The 15762-nt window shown below is 45.2% G+C and overlaps 1 protein-coding gene across 6 annotated transcripts in view; it reads left to right on the top strand.

Moving 5' to 3' along the window:
• Positions 1-15762, top strand: part of CG45263 (uncharacterized protein) — a 113290-nt gene that overhangs the window by 82421 nt on the left and 15107 nt on the right. For 4 of the 6 annotated variants that reach the window (NM_001260059.2, NM_001260060.2, NM_001316568.1 and 1 more), the window contains exons 10-15: positions 139-302; positions 1708-1866; positions 3022-3195; positions 3797-3910; positions 5187-5220; positions 6397-6613. In NM_001260059.2, coding sequence (NP_001246988.1) covers positions 139-302; positions 1708-1866; positions 3022-3195; positions 3797-3910; positions 5187-5220; positions 6397-6613 — 862 coding nt within the window. Of the gene's footprint in view, positions 1-138; positions 303-1707; positions 1867-3021; positions 3196-3796; positions 3911-5186; positions 5221-6396; positions 12474-15762 lie in introns of those variants that run through there. The other 2 variants (NM_169222.3, NM_001316569.1) reach the window with 1 other exon arrangement.

Raw genomic sequence — 15762 nt, 5'->3', positions numbered from 1 at the left:
TCCGATGCATCGCCAAAAAGGGGAAAATCAATTAATTTTTCAATCCATTTAAACTGTTGCCAAGTTAGATTCCATTAAAAGTTGTTAATACTGGGCACCCTACCCTTTAATATCTTGCTCTCTCGACTTTCCTTTCAGAATGGCCCATGGATCCAAGTACGTGGAACGGGGCTCCGAGTCCAGATTGGTCATCGACAACGTCACCTACGAATACCAGGGCGAGTACGAGTGCCGGGCCACCAGCTACATCAATGGCCAGGAGCGGGTGGCCATATCCGATCCGGTGTCGTTGCAAGTTGTGGGTAAGTCGCTATCTGCACTGCTCGTATTTACTGTGTGTGGTGTGGCCATAAAAACCGCAATTCCACAAAATATGACGACAACACGGCTGGTGCCGCAACCTGCATGTTTTCCACCTGACACGCATCGAATCCTCGAGGATCTGGAATCCAGGAGAGGCACTGCCAAAGGGATGGCCAGCCGACCCACCGGAAAGGGTATTGCGGGTTAAGGAACGGACCATGTTTGCGGTCATAAATCTGCATCCCAGCTCTCTTTGCTTTTTTCGATGTCATTTTTTTTCCGATCTTTTTTTTTTTGACCGAACTGGAATGGAAACCAGTGTCATGGAGATGACCAGCATAGCCACAGAGGAGGTGACAACGCAACTGGGAAAAAAAAGGTCGAAACCTATTCCTCCTCGGGCTACTCATTTAATTCCTCCCCTCGCTGGGCTCCCGTGCAACTAATGCACACTTAAAATAACTAACAAAACTCCATTAAAAGCTGCAGCCGGAAAGCGCCTGCGAAACATTTTAAGCGCTTGCGTTGCCACCTCCTCGTCGCTTTCCCGCTTTTCCACTTTCCCTACATCTTACCCCTTGCCATTTCCCCCCTCCATACAACCGTACAATTTCGCGGTGGACGGCGACTAGCAACTGGACAACGGACTAAACCAAAACGTAACACAAAATCAAAATGAACTTATGACCGCAGCGCCAGCGGAATAAAAAAATGGAGCTGCAACTGCCGAGGGCGAAAAACTGGACAGCAAACTCGGAAAAAAGGATAACTCTAAAAAAAAAGAACAGCAAGAAATATTTAAATTTAGTGCCGAATACCACAGCACGTACATAATTTATGACCAACCAAGGACACGAGCAATTTAGCAGAGCCGGGAACAAAAAAAAAAATGCACAAAAATAAACAAGCGCACGAAAAAAGTCCACAGCACATTTATATGTACATGTCTATGTGTGTGTAACAAACTAACTAACTAACAGCGACATAGTGCCAAAGTGTCAAAAAAAGGACCTAGTTTCTCATTACTTGGCAGTAATATTTTAGAAATAGATACTATACATTTAAGATTAAAACAAACTTCATTATCATATTTATATGTTTACACTACTTTAATTACTTACATAAAATGCAAGTCAGTATATGTATTCTTAAAAATATTCAAGGCTGAAGAACTGTATAGCCTCAAATTACTTGCCTATCCGAGATTCCCAGACCACTAATGCCATATTGGAGTGCCCATAGTGGTTGCTTGAACTCCACCCTCTAACCACTCTATATAATTATCTTCGGCAGTGCGGCTCGGCAAGTGCGTTGCGCCACACCAACTCAATTAAAAAGTCATCTGGGCGGACTAAGCGCGACTCCTTTATGCATTTTTCACCATTGTTTCCGTTGTCGTTGCAGGTGCCCCGCAGGTCCTGCGTCTGCATCCTTCCCTGCACACCGTCTCCGTGAAGCGAGGAGAGGCGGCCAGCCTGACAATGGTCGTCTGTGCGGATCCGCGGCCACAGCGAGTCGCCTGGGAATGGGGATCACTGCGTCTGGAGGCCGGCTCGGGCATCGGTGCGTATACTTGTTTGATAGGCAGTTACCGCTCAGCGCTTACCATCCGCCCCATTGGTCAGCTAATGGTAATGCAATTAGACGCTGGACTTAGTTTTGCCTACTCGGAATTCAATTAGCGCCGCTCCACAGGATGCACAACGATGGCTCCGCCCGCTCGAGGGCTCATTAGATTAACTGCCTCGTCGCAGAAAGGGTTGCGGACGGGGGGAGGGCATTCGCGCAGAATTGTTCCGCAAATCAAGACAAATTACATGACCACGCGGAGTCAGAGTCGGACAAGAAACTGGCAGTGTCATGTCCGTTGTTGCAAAGTGGGTAGTGCAAAGAATGGTCGGTCGAGATGGGGGTGCCTCGGGCAGACTTCCCACGCCTGTCAGCCGCCGGTAATCCGAGCTTCAACAGACAGCCAGCGCACACAACCCAACTCATTTTCCAGCTGAAACTCTTTCGGGATGAACATCCGCAACCAGATGCGGCTGCATCCCTTCTTAACTTCCGCTACCCTCGCAATTCCATGAACTTGAACTGCATCCTTGCCAGTGTTGGCAACTATTGATTACCTGATTAAGCTCAACCTGAAAATTGCAGATTTAAATTAAATTACTCCAAAAAAGAGAATTTTCTCATGTTAGTTCATTTAAAAGTTCAAAGAAAACCAATAATGTGTTCATAAAGTATTAGGATATTAAATAAGTTCTGCGGAAATTAAATAATATAAAACACAGACACAGATAAGAATATAATTGAATAACTAGTTCAGGTGAGAATTAAATCTGGTGTTCTTTATTCTAGAAAACATCTGACTGGGCAACACTGGTCCTTGGTCCGCAAGTCGCATTACTCTTCATTTTCAGCTTGTCTGCCCGTGTCCATCCTTGCTCGTCCTTCGTGCGTGTAATCCTGCGTGCTCTCACTGCCACTGACACAAATCAAACGGGGCGCATTCCCGTCCAATTCGTTCTCCTTTGCTCCGCGTCCATTTTTTTTTCGCTTGCGATGCTAGTTAGCCCATCGAATCGAATGATTAATGTCGGCCGCCGACAAATTGTGTGCAATTCCAGTGCAATTACTTAGCCCACGAAAGCCAATTCGCATTTGGTAACAACTAAAAAGCACAAGGACTTGCCTGATTTCCCATTTCATATCCCACAGATCGCTTCCGGGCCGATGACATGCAGCCGGACACGCGGGAGGATTGCTACCTGTCCACCCTACACATCCTGCACGCGGACGAGCACGACTCCAGGCCCTACTACTTGGTGGTGGAGAACGAGCGGGGCACCGATCGTCATGCCATACACCTGATTGTGGAGGGTACGTTTGCAGGTGCATAGACTTTTCTTTGATTTTCTTTACCCCCTCCCCACATACTGCTCCCCATCACATACATCACGTATTTAAGTTACACTCAATTTTTTCAATTCACTTCATCATCAAGAAATTAATGCATAGAATACCATACATTCCTGCAAAACACTTTTATGCTAGCATCGTCACAGTCAAATTCACTTACTCATGAACCCATATTATTATTCAGTCTTTATCCAAAGATATAAGTCAAATGTTGAATCTTAGAAACAACAATTTCAGTAATTCATATCCTTAAAATTTCAATGAAAGTTCACTTTAATTAGCCGAATAGTGATTAATCCTTGCTTATTGCCACAAGGTAGTGTAAATTCGCTAAAGAACACATGAACTGAGAACCCATTAAACATATCCCACCCACCCATCATCGCATCGCTGCCCAATGGTTTTAATTAAAATCAATCGCACGTGCAATACATGAATTGCATAACATATATTTTGCATATGAAAATGAAAATTCCCCTTAATGCTTGCATAATCAACCCCACCACCCTCCACAACATCGAATACGAATACAAATACGAATCCGTGTATCGAATCGAATGGAATTTCCGGACAGAACCCTACGAGATGAGCTATCTAATGGGCGTGGCCGGGGGCTGCATGGCCGCCATCCTTTTGCTGGTTTGCCTCTGTATCTATGCGATCAAGAGCAAGAGATGCTGCTTCAAGGGTAAGTTGAAAGAAGGAGGGAAAACACCCAAAAAAAAAAAAAGAAGGCGAACAATCATCGGGCCCGTATTAATTGCACCGCCAGTGCCGTCAAGGCCGCGACAATTAAAACTTCCTCCTTGATTATGGCGCCTGTTTCACCACCCAGCAGCCAACACCACCACCCCTTTCTAGCTGGAAACCAGCCCCCCCAAGGCCGCTGTCACACTAATTGCAAAAACACAAAAACTTGCCAGCTCACAAAGCATTGAAATGCGAGAAGGACGCGGTCATGGCGGAAAAAATGGCTGCCAGGATGGATGCGTCTCTTTGGCGCTTTGTGTGTGTGTTGTGTTGGCTCGTTTTATTTTTATTTTATTCTTTTTGCAGCTTTTCCCTTTTCCCTACACACTGCTTGAAACTCGAAACTCAAATAAATCTCATAAAATATTCATTAGCGTCCAACGCCTGCGGTCAGTCTCCGTTTCCTGTTTCCTCCGCTGAATCCTGCCCCCTGTGCACACAAAAGGGTTAAGGGTTTTCCAGCCGGCTTTTTGTTAGTTGCGCCAACATTTTCATCTCTTCTCCTTCGGCGAAGGAAGATGGCTTAAAGCCAGAGTTCGCTGCCTAATTAGAAATCAAAACGCAGACAAAAAGCGGTGAAACTTTTTACAATTGTAAAACAATTTTCTAAAGGAGCAAGGGCGAAACTTTGCCATTGCTGAAGGACATCTGAGCCGTTCCTGCACACAGTTACCCATCCACATCCACGTGATCTGTAAACACTTTTCAGGCTGTGTCCCGAGTCCCAGGCACCTAATCGCAATTTCTCAGTTGTCAATCAAGCTGTCAATTTGACTGGCTGACTGACTGCTGCAGCTGCCTTCCAGTTGTCAAATGCCGTTTGACAGATCTCTCAAGTGCGACCCGATACTGTGGCACATATATCTTAGGCTAAGGGGACCCTTCACTTCACCCCTTCGATATCTATCAAAATTTGCGAACACCTCGTTGGGAATTTACACGTTCCTCGCAATCAATAAGTCCTTGGCTCATTTATCTCGGCGCTCCAAGGGCTCATTTCAAAAATATATTCATATACGTACATACATAGCCCTCTGTCTAGCTGTCTATTTGCAAATTGCCAGCGGTATTTTCACAGCTAATTTCTACTATTTTGCAGCGAGACACAACCACACCCTTCAAAGAATAATGGGTGGAATTTATATTCCTGAATATTGCACACTCTAATATGAATCTTCCCCTTTCTCTTTCCTTTCGCCTCTCGCATGGCACAGGTTCCACGGGCTATAAATCATCGGATAAAGACAGGTAAGTTGAAGCGTAATACGTACACACCCACAGACACAGACACACACACACATGCATGTTCAGGGAGGGGGCCATAGATAAATGACCATTTTGATATATTTTTATGCAGCCGCATCCTGCACCCAACAGGTGGCGCTGGCGTGCCAATTTATGCGCCCCTACTGGCCGAATAGAGCAGCTCGCCCACCAACACAAATGCACACGTACAGCATTGGAACAATGAAAAATGTTTTCCACTGCACGTACGTGTGTGTGTGAGGGACATAAAATATTATACATTTTTCATATATTCAATATATGCATCGGCGAGCAAACATTTTTATTTGGCGCAGAACAAAGTAGAAATACCCTCACACATGTTGAGAAAGTGGTTCGATAAGACTATTTTGTAGAATAGCTAAGGAAATTTAACTAGTGTAAATTATAATTATTTTAGGGCGGAAGGGAAACTTTGATTTAAACTTTTCTTTCTCAATAATTTTCATTAGAATCATAACTTAGAATATAAACATTTGTTATAACCCAAAACTCCAGAAGGGTAAATAATATTTTGTTTTCCAATAGCAGCAATTCGAAACAGGGGCAACCTATCGCTCATTGTTGCTGCATGCCATGCAGCCCCAGTCCTGAAATATGAGTTATGAGAGGTTATTTGGCCATTCACCGCTAACGTCCTTTGTTCCACTTGTTTAGGAGTTTAGAATAACTACATATATTCTGTTTATACACACACAAGTTCAAAGTGTACCACTGAACAGATCAATATTAAAAGGAGAACGGAAATGGATTTAGAATTTCCGTATCGAGCACCACACGCTAGAACCACAATTCCACAAAATTCGTTTTGTGAGCTAAATTTCTGGGCCCATCTCGAGAGTAAATTGATGGGGGCAAGGATGCAAAGGGGCAAGTGGCAAGGGGCATATCTAATTTCCTAAGCCCCAAGTAAACAATTGCCTGCGGCAAGGCGAGGCAGCGACAAAAACTAAATAGATATTCAGATATGCGTGAGGGATACAATTTGCCAATCAGCGATGGCAGCCGATGATGGCACCACCCAACCACTTAACCACCACCCACACAATTGTCACTTGGGCAAACAATTTTCGATAACGATTTGCTCCACCCATCTCATTCTCATTCTCATCTCTTTTCCTTTTTGTTTGTTGCCCGCAGCGAGAAAGCTGATTTGAAATCACGCTCGGATAGCACGAGTGGCCCTCAAGGTGATTCGATTTACACCACGCCAGCGGGCTTCCATCATCACCAGCAGCAGCAGCAGCAACAACAGCAGCAGCAGCACGCAGCAGCAGCAGCAGCCGCTGCCCTACATGCCGCATCCCAGCATCCGCAGCAACAGTACCCGGGACACGGATCACCGGAGGCAATGAAGGTACGCATGGCTGCAATGATATTACAACCGCCCACTAGGGTCTAGCAGGCAATTGATACCACTAGCGAATCCAACGAACAGCTAACGCAACAGCAACAACAAGACGATAACAAAAACAAAAACAAAAACGAAAACGAACACCAAAACGAACTGACAGACCAACACACAACATCGAACGAACAGCGACTTGATGACAGTAGTGTGAGCCACAACAACAATAACAACCACAAAATCAGTTCCACATCGACTACTGTCCTGACCAATAGCGATAATAACAACACCTCAGAGGTGGCCAAAGCCAGCGATAGCAGCAACAGCGAGGGCGGCAGTTCGCTGACTAGCAGCAAGACCAGTAGCAGCAAGCGTGATCTCGAGAACAATATGAACAGGGACATTAAGCCGGCGACGGCGCCCAAGTTGCTCCACCTGAATGTGACTAGTGGGGAGCAGCAGGAGCACCAGCAACCGGGTCCAGTGGATCCCTTGCCAGTGGGTCCACTCACGCCCGAGGAAACGCAGGTGCTGCTCCAGAAGCTGAGCATCAACAATCCGTTCTACCGCTTCCGCAAGCAGAGCAACTCCTTGAAGGAGCTGCGGCGCAAGACGGGCTCGGATGCTCCATCAGTCCGCTCGCGATCCGAAACGGATCTGGGGCAAGTTAGGGGACAGCAGTTAATGCCACACCAGCAGCACAGTGAAGCCAAAGTTGTAGTTGTACTAGATAGTAAGCAGAAGGAAGTAGCCATTAGTAGGCCTAGGAGTAGCGTTAGCCTTAAGACTAGATCCGTAAGCAGTTTAAGCCCCTCCACCAATCAGATGGGAGACAGCTCCACGGTGATCACGAATCCCTTCTCCATTTTCCACGACGATGAGATCCTAACGCTGAGCGTTAATACGCGTCTGCGGAGTGCGGCGAACGCCAGGAGTTCCCGACCCCAGAGGCAGGGTCGTGGATTGCGAAGACTTTTCGAGTCCAATCGTAGCCAGAATCCCCCCTCCGAGCACCACTATCTGCACGGAGTGCCAGTGCGGCGCTTCGAACGGCAGGACTTCGACAATGACTCGGGTGATTTGTTGGGCAGGAGGACAAACACCTCGAGTGGCAAGCCCAAGCGTTCGAGGGCCATTTTCAAGCAACTTTCCCTAAGAAAACTGCACAACCGCGCCGCCGCTGAGGAGCCGCCATCGCTGCCCAAACTGAAACTGAGCTATCCCAATAGGACGCACAGCATTCAGAGCATGCGGGCTTCGGGCGGTGGCGGCTATGACATCCAGCACACCACCGCCTATCATCCAAGACTAAATCACTCTACATCGCCGGTGACCAAGGCAAATTACTTTGAGCGACTGCAGGCGAAGACACGGCAGGGTATCCAGAAAATACGCGACAAGTGCCGGAACTTCAAGACAACCACCGGTGAAGGGGGATCCCTTGGTGGTTCAGAGTTCAGTGGCTTTCATACTCTGGCCAAGGATGAGAGCTTCCGCTTTATCAGTGATCGGGCAAACATCTCCAGCTACGAATCTCGCTGCAAACAAGCGACCATCTACAAGAGCTACAAATCCGAGATTGATCTCAGCAAGAACCTGCACTATTTGGATGCCTACTTGGAGCAAAACTTTGATCACCAGCTGAGCACCACCAAGCAGTCGGCCCATTCAGTGGGTCGTGTAAGTGGAGCCCAGCGGAAAGCTCTAGCTAAGCAGCATGATCCTACCCCGGAGACTCCCCGCCCTCCCAGGCACAAAAGGAGTCAATCGCAGGCAGCCAACTATGGTGCTAATTACGAGAACCTCGGCACTTTGCCCATTGCGTCCAAGTCGAAGGTAAGGAACACTGCCCTCAACTCGGACTCGATGAGCAGTTCCGACTATGCCTCGGTATTTAGTGGACCCACTACTAACCGGCAGGAACCAGAGGAGGATCCAAAGGACTTTAAACTACGCTACGAGCACCCGGACAAAATGTGCGAATACTACTTTGACAACCTAACGAGCTACGCCCTGGCTTTGGAGGAGAGCGAGGACTTGCTGCTGGCGGAAAGCGCCAAATCAGCAAGATTCTTTTACGACGACGACGAGGAGGATGACGATGGCGATGAGGCTGGGCTGGCGGTGGATGGATTGAGTGCCGAGGATGAGGCGGCTGGCGGAAGGCCGGATTACATGGCCCGCGACATACGCATTCGCGTCAAAGTGAACGAATGCGAAGACGCTGATTGGCATCAGCCGGCGAGTGCGACATCCTATAATGAGAATCTGGCCGAAAGCACATTCTACCAGTCCCTCAATCAGCATCTGCAGCGCCAGGAGGTGGGCGATGAAGTGGGGCTGGAGGACCAGAATCTACTCGTTGGCGAACGGGGAGTTGGCGAGAACTACCTGGAGCACTTCCAGCGACACCGGGGCAGAAACTACGACAGGACCACGAACTCTGCGCACTATCGGCGGGCCGAGTTCTACGGATTCGGCAGGAGTGCCGGAGAAGGCGGCGAACAGCCGGATGTGGACAGACAGCGACGGGCGGACCTGATGGAGGCCCACTACGCCCGCAGCTATCAGTCGGGGAGCAGGGCAAAGGGCAGGACAAGAGCCCATGCACTGGAGATGGAAAGACAGCACGCAGCAATCCCGACTGCAGCAGCAACCGCAATGCCAGCTGCAACAGGCAGTGTCATCAATTTGGCGCTGCCGGGACAAAGCAGCGATGTACTCTATGCCACCAGCAGCAAGCAGCAGATAACGATGCCGATGCCAACCGCAGGGCCACAGTTCCATCAGCCAAAGCCAGAGCCAGCGGCATTAGCTGCAGTAGGAGCAGTAGCAGCAACAGCAATGGCAGCAGGAACAGCAACTGCAGTAACACCAGCGGGAGGAGCAACAACATTGGTCGCTGTCAGCTCAGCCGGAAATGCAAACAATCGCTATATGCTGGAGAATTTGCGCAAATACTATGCGAATCAGCACCAGCACCCGCCCGCCCACTCGGTCAACTCGTCCTCGCTGTCCAACTCCTCCTCGTCGAACTCATCAATGTCCCAGCAGCAGCAGCAGCAGCACCTAAAGCTCAATCTGAACCTGCAACCCACCGCGCCCAAAGTGCAGCAACAACATTTGGGCAACCGCCGTAACTCGAGCACTTCGAACGCCTCCTCGACCGCCGACAACTTCGACACCTTCATAGCGTTGCGCAATGCCACGGCAAATACGAGCACGGATTATATGGCCAAACAGCAGCAGCACCGACGCGGCACCCAGCAGCAGCAGCAGCAACAGCAGTCCGTGCCACTTACCTCTGCTCTGAACTATTATGGACACGGTGCCACGCCCACACTGAATCCCGCCCTCGCCTACAATGGCAAATTAACGGCCACCGCAATGTTGTCACAAGTAAATTTAAGCCGAGCAACCGTACAGCCGACAGCAGCAGCGACGTCCAGCGTTGCGGCAGCAACAACCGTGCCACTGCTGCTGCCGCATCAGCAACATTCGAGGTCGACGTCCAAGGGAGAGGGATTCATTCTCGAGTACGAGTGTTAGCCCCCAATCGGAATGGAGGGGGAATGGAGACAATTTGTTTCTTTCTCGTTCGCTATTTGTTTGCTTGGCCAAAAATTACAATTACAAATTGGCACATTCGCTTCTACGCTGATTAGGACTCGTGTGTACAGATAAGGAGTATGTAATATATGCCGAGGAGGGGATTCGGGAAAGGAGCCAATTATTCGTATCATATCAGACAGTGGGAGATTATAGGGCATAGGGGGATAGTTACTCGTTTGCATAGGAAGATGCTTATCCACTTGATTATGCTAGGAGATAAATTAACGTAAACTACGACAATAATGCAACAATTCAATTACAATTGATAAAGATACGGATAAACGATAACGCATAGAGCAAAGCGTACATTTATTAGTCACAATCTTAGCGAAGGTCACATACATTGAAGCAGCATAAATCAAATTTATAGTTAAATCAATTAAACATCCGTGTTAAGCGTTCTCCTAAATGTATGTGTATGTATATCCGTAAAGTGTATATGAACGTAAGTGACCCATACTGTATACTGCATTCTAGAGGAATAACGAATTTTCCAAACGTACTTCAAATTGAAATTTTATCAATCGCCGGCCCAGTTTTGTTGTTCAGTTTTTCATTATACCAAATCAAACTCGTGCAAAGTTACTAAGCAACGTACCGCAAAGTGGTACAGAAATACAATGATATTTACTAACTATTTACGCTTATAGTTAAATGAAGGTTCAGATACAAATGCACTTGTATGTGGAATTGTAAAGGAAAAAACCGAGCACTCAGAGATTCCACTCGATTAAGCGAACCGAAAATAAAAGCTTTGAACTATTTTGTTAGCCAAAATTGATTTAAAGCGGTAGCCTTTGTGTTATTCGCATTGTAAATACAACTACAACTAGCTATTATCGAGCAAGTCGGGCGAGTGCCATCAGCGATCGCCTTTAATGAGCGTACAGTGCGTATGCGCAATATTTTCCCATTACACGCCCGCCCGAGTGTTTGAGTGTCGGTGTGTTGGTAACCACATAAATATTTGTACAGCGGCCGAAAAAGGAAGCTCACGCACACGCACAGGCTGGAGAGTCACAAACATGACGATTGCTTTGGGACGACGACGCACATGCATATATAAAAATTGCAAAGAGCTGGAAGAGGAAAAAACCAACGCTGCGTATGTGCAATGTATTTCATTTCCATTCCACAACGCCGTCTGGGGGGGGGGCCTCCATGCAATTATCTGTGTGCGCGCAATTTATCTCATTTGCGGTTGAGTTATTTCCGACTGCAGCAAATAATACTGCCAGCCGACGTCCAGATCGCATTGGTCGGCCGCCGTGTGTGTTGCCTTACTTTTTTGTGCTCCAGGACCCCCTGGCACCCAAAAGTCCACCAATCTCCATGTCCCCTTCGAAGCCCCCGCCTCATATGCCACAACACACTTTTCCGCTTAATTTACTGGCAGGCGGCAGCTGCCTTCGCTGCATTGTCAGTTGACAACAGCAATTGCTGCATAATGCATGCCCAGGACTCTGTGTAAGTTCTCCTGTCAACGTTTCTGTCCTCTCTCCATTCTCCATTCTCCTACGCCCAGTGCGAATGTGTGTTTGCGTCCGTGTTGGCCAGGCTTAATGCCTGATGCCGCCTCAATGGCTATTTGCCCGTTCGCTACAATAATAATTCATTGGCTGCTTTATGGCTGACCATCAACTTATCGGCACAGTCGTCTCCCATCGCATCTGTCGCCCTTCGTGAAACATATAAATTAATAAAAGTCAAATTAAAATTACATACTTTGATGACAGCGTAGGGTTGCGATTGGAATGAAACGGCGCTGGAGATTGAGATGGGAATGAGGATATAGGTACGGCGACATGTATTTCATCATTATCAGCGATCGCTGACATGAACTGCTTGCTCGGCTATAAATAATTCTGTTGGTATATTTGTACCTCAGGTGCATAATTATATATGTTCGATAGCTTTTACTTCGAAACTTAGTTGTTTAAAGTGCTGACCATCAAATGTTTATTTTATTCGTATAGTAAGACAGTGTTTGAGGATATGTTTTATTGAATTGAGTAGGCAAACGAATTAACCATATCTAATCAGAGAATTCCGCCAGCTTGTGTTTCATTTGATGTGGTAATGTGTGTTGCAATAATATTCGAGAGCTTGTCAATTTAGAAAGATTTTATTTACCGACTGATGACCGAACCAAACAATTACTGCTACAAATACAGACACACCCGATTTGAAAACCTGTGTTCAGGACTAGAACTGCCGCCAAGCGTGCATTTTGTACAACTTGAACTTTTTCCACCTTTCTATATATTTCTATATATCTAAACACATATATACTTATAATGCCTAAGCCCTATGTTCGTGTGTTTACGTTTGTTTACGTTTAAGTAATGCAAGAAGATGGAAACCAAAAAATGATACAAAAAATGAGAGGCCCCCGGCCGAGTTTACTTAAGTACGATATATATATATAGCATTTTCTACATCACACACATATATATATATATATATATACCAGTACCTATTGATACATACAGCGTATGTATGTGTAGGTGATCTTGAACGCATTCATTATGTTTTACGTTAACATGCTAATGCTCATTTAGTTTACATTATGTATATGTATGTATAACTTATGTTAATGATGTTACTACTACTACAAATACTACTACCAAAATTTATTCGATTCGATTAGTTTTCCTTTTCGATATGAGATTGAGATTCCCGAAGGTGCAACAACTATATTGTAATACTCGAAACAAACAAAAAAAAAAACAAAAAAAACAAAAAACCAAAATACCAAAAGAACTATACTCTACACCAAGCGGAATGTTTTCCTTGCCCGCCCCTCAAAGAACCATGTAAAGCATTAAATCAAAGCAAATAATCCAGTAATCAGTAATCCAGTACTCCAGTAATGCTGTAATGCTGTAATCCAGTAACCAACTGTCTGTGCTCGATGCATTTTGTGCAACTCAAAACAATTCCAGTTACTCGTACGTTCCCAAACATATTCGGTTCGGTTTGTTTTACTTTTTGTTTACGGTTACGATTTCGGTTTCCATTTCTGTTTTTGTTTCTGTTCCCATTTCCGTTTCCGTTCGTGTTTGTATTTGTATCTGTATCTGTATTTGTGTTTGTGTATCCGTCCAACACAATTTTTTATATGACAGTGTTTAGCAACAAGAGTCATGCGATACGAGAAAGCAATGCGAATTCCATAATCAAGTTTTTATTGCCTGCTTTTGGGCGCGCGCGCGTGTCGAAAATATTTACACTTTCATTTTGTCCAACATGCAACGTTAGCTTGTCGTGTGTTTGTCTGCCTGTTTGTTTGATTAACAACCTGCAACATTTTTTGGCCTTATCTTTTCCTGAACACCCCCTCCACCCGATTCGGTTTTTCATTCTGGCCACTCCGTTTCCATTTCATTTTCCGTGTCTTTTTATTTGGCTCTTGTCTTAGCTGGAACGCAGCCAAACTGAGAATGTAACCGCAACGAATGTGAATTGCTATAACCAGATTTTTGTGTGTTTTAACAACTCTCTATATATATGTAAATCTCAGTTTCCCTCTCTCTATCTCTGTTTGCCTCCCGCTAAAGCCTTATTCGTGTTGTTTTTATTATGATTTTGACTTGCCTCCTGCCACTCGTGATTATTTTTATTGCTTCAGGTACATACATCAGATTTTACTACTTGTTTACTACTTACGATATACACTTTGAATGTGTGGGTGTGTGTGCGCACACAATGATGATGTTATTTCGTTGCTCTCTGCATTTTGAATATCCTGGATGCGTGCCCTTTGCGTGCGTGTGTTTGTGTCCGTGTCAGCGACTGTGTGTCTGTGTGCTGTGCACTGTGTACCAATTTGATCCGAAAAGTTTTCTTTGCGTTTTAATTAACCACAGAGCAGAGAAAGCTAAGAGACGGATTGAAGTCGGCCAACAGCCCAGAATAAATACCATTATCTGTAGCATACTTCTGCATTTGTTTACGCTCGCAATGCGAGCCAAGGCGAAACAAAACTCATAAATAAAAGGCCCAGACACGCACCACAAGCTGTCAGTGCATAAATCACAAGCAACTTGCAACTTCTGGCCGACAAATGGCCCGAGCCGAAACGAACCGACTCCAGTTGGCCAAAAACTTTTCGCCCATCCGTCTGCTGGGGCAAACATTTCCATGCAATTTGTTAAGCGCAGCGCAATTTGGCCAAATCAACTAAACGTTGCCAGCGCACCATTTAACAATTTTACGCGCCTTTTGCCAGAAGCTAACACTGCAAGTTGGAGTCAGGTTTCAGTTTAGCAAAGCCAATCGGGAGAAGAAAAATCGGCTTTTGAACTTGTGCTAATCGCATAATCCAATTAGATCTTGCCACAACACAGCTGCACTGCAGCTCAACGTGCAACATATTCCTTGACAGGAACTTACAGAGTTTCAAAAATTTCCCTTGGTTACGCAATGGCAAATTAATGATTGAGTAACTGACTAACGAGTTGGCCAAATCCCACAAATCCACTTCAAGGTTGCCAGGTATTTCAAGCTATCTTTTTGGCCGGCACATACACATGCACACAAACACACACACACGCGCGCAAACAACCGAAAACACCCTAACACAGGCACACGCATGAATGCACTCGAAATGCTCACCTTCACAAATGCAAAAGCACCCATTCACACACATTGGAGTAAATGTTTTGAAGATTCAGCAAGAGTAATCTTAAAATTAAATTATCTGAGAATTTTTTGATTACCGATTAAATTAGTTCGACAGCTTATGCATTTTTCTCGGAAGTGAGCTTCAATTTTCCCACTCACGAGTATCTTTCTCGCGTGTTGCATTCAAATGAATTTTTACGCAATTATCGCAGTTAATTACAAGCAATTAAGGTCGGAGATGAGCTTTTCGATCCATACATCGAACCAACACTCGATAGACCGAGTAATTCGCATCGAGGCGCAAACAAATCAGAAAGCAGTGCAAATAATAACAATAATAACACCATTACCACAACGGCAATCATCATAATGCACCATTTTAATAATTTCATTCCGCTGTCATTCATAAAATTGGTTTGCATTCATGAACCACCAGCAATGAATAAATGCGTGTATTGCGAAACGCAATTCTCTTTAAAAAGTATTCGCAACAGAAATTAATTAAAGTCAAAAAGGAAAAAATGTAGCGAAAAATCTTTTTATTTAATGAATAAAATAATCACAATAATCACAAGGAAAGAGTACGGAAATCGAAAAAAGAGCAAATGCGACTCGTTTATGTTACAATTACCGAATCTTTTCGCAGCACGTTGTTTGAGATACATTTTTTTGTTTGTGCGCAATACAGTTTCAATTCACGACATTTATTTGCTTGCGTGCGAGGCAAAGAGTAACAATTTGTGGAAAATATATAATTTCGTTTATTTGCCAATCTCATTTTTATGGTATGATCCAAGTTTATCATCTGTGTGTAACCAATTTTCGGTTTAATAGCTTTGAGCTTGATTATTTGTTTTGATTTGTGTGTTAAATGTTCATTATATACCACCACACCATTTGTATTTTGTGTGTTATATTTT

This window comes from Drosophila melanogaster, chromosome 3R (assembly GCF_000001215.4).
Source record: "Drosophila melanogaster chromosome 3R".
Lineage (NCBI taxonomy): Eukaryota > Metazoa > Arthropoda > Insecta > Diptera > Drosophilidae > Drosophila > Drosophila melanogaster.
Note: the sequence above shows the minus strand (reverse complement) of the source record. Positions and strands in the feature narration are given on the sequence as shown.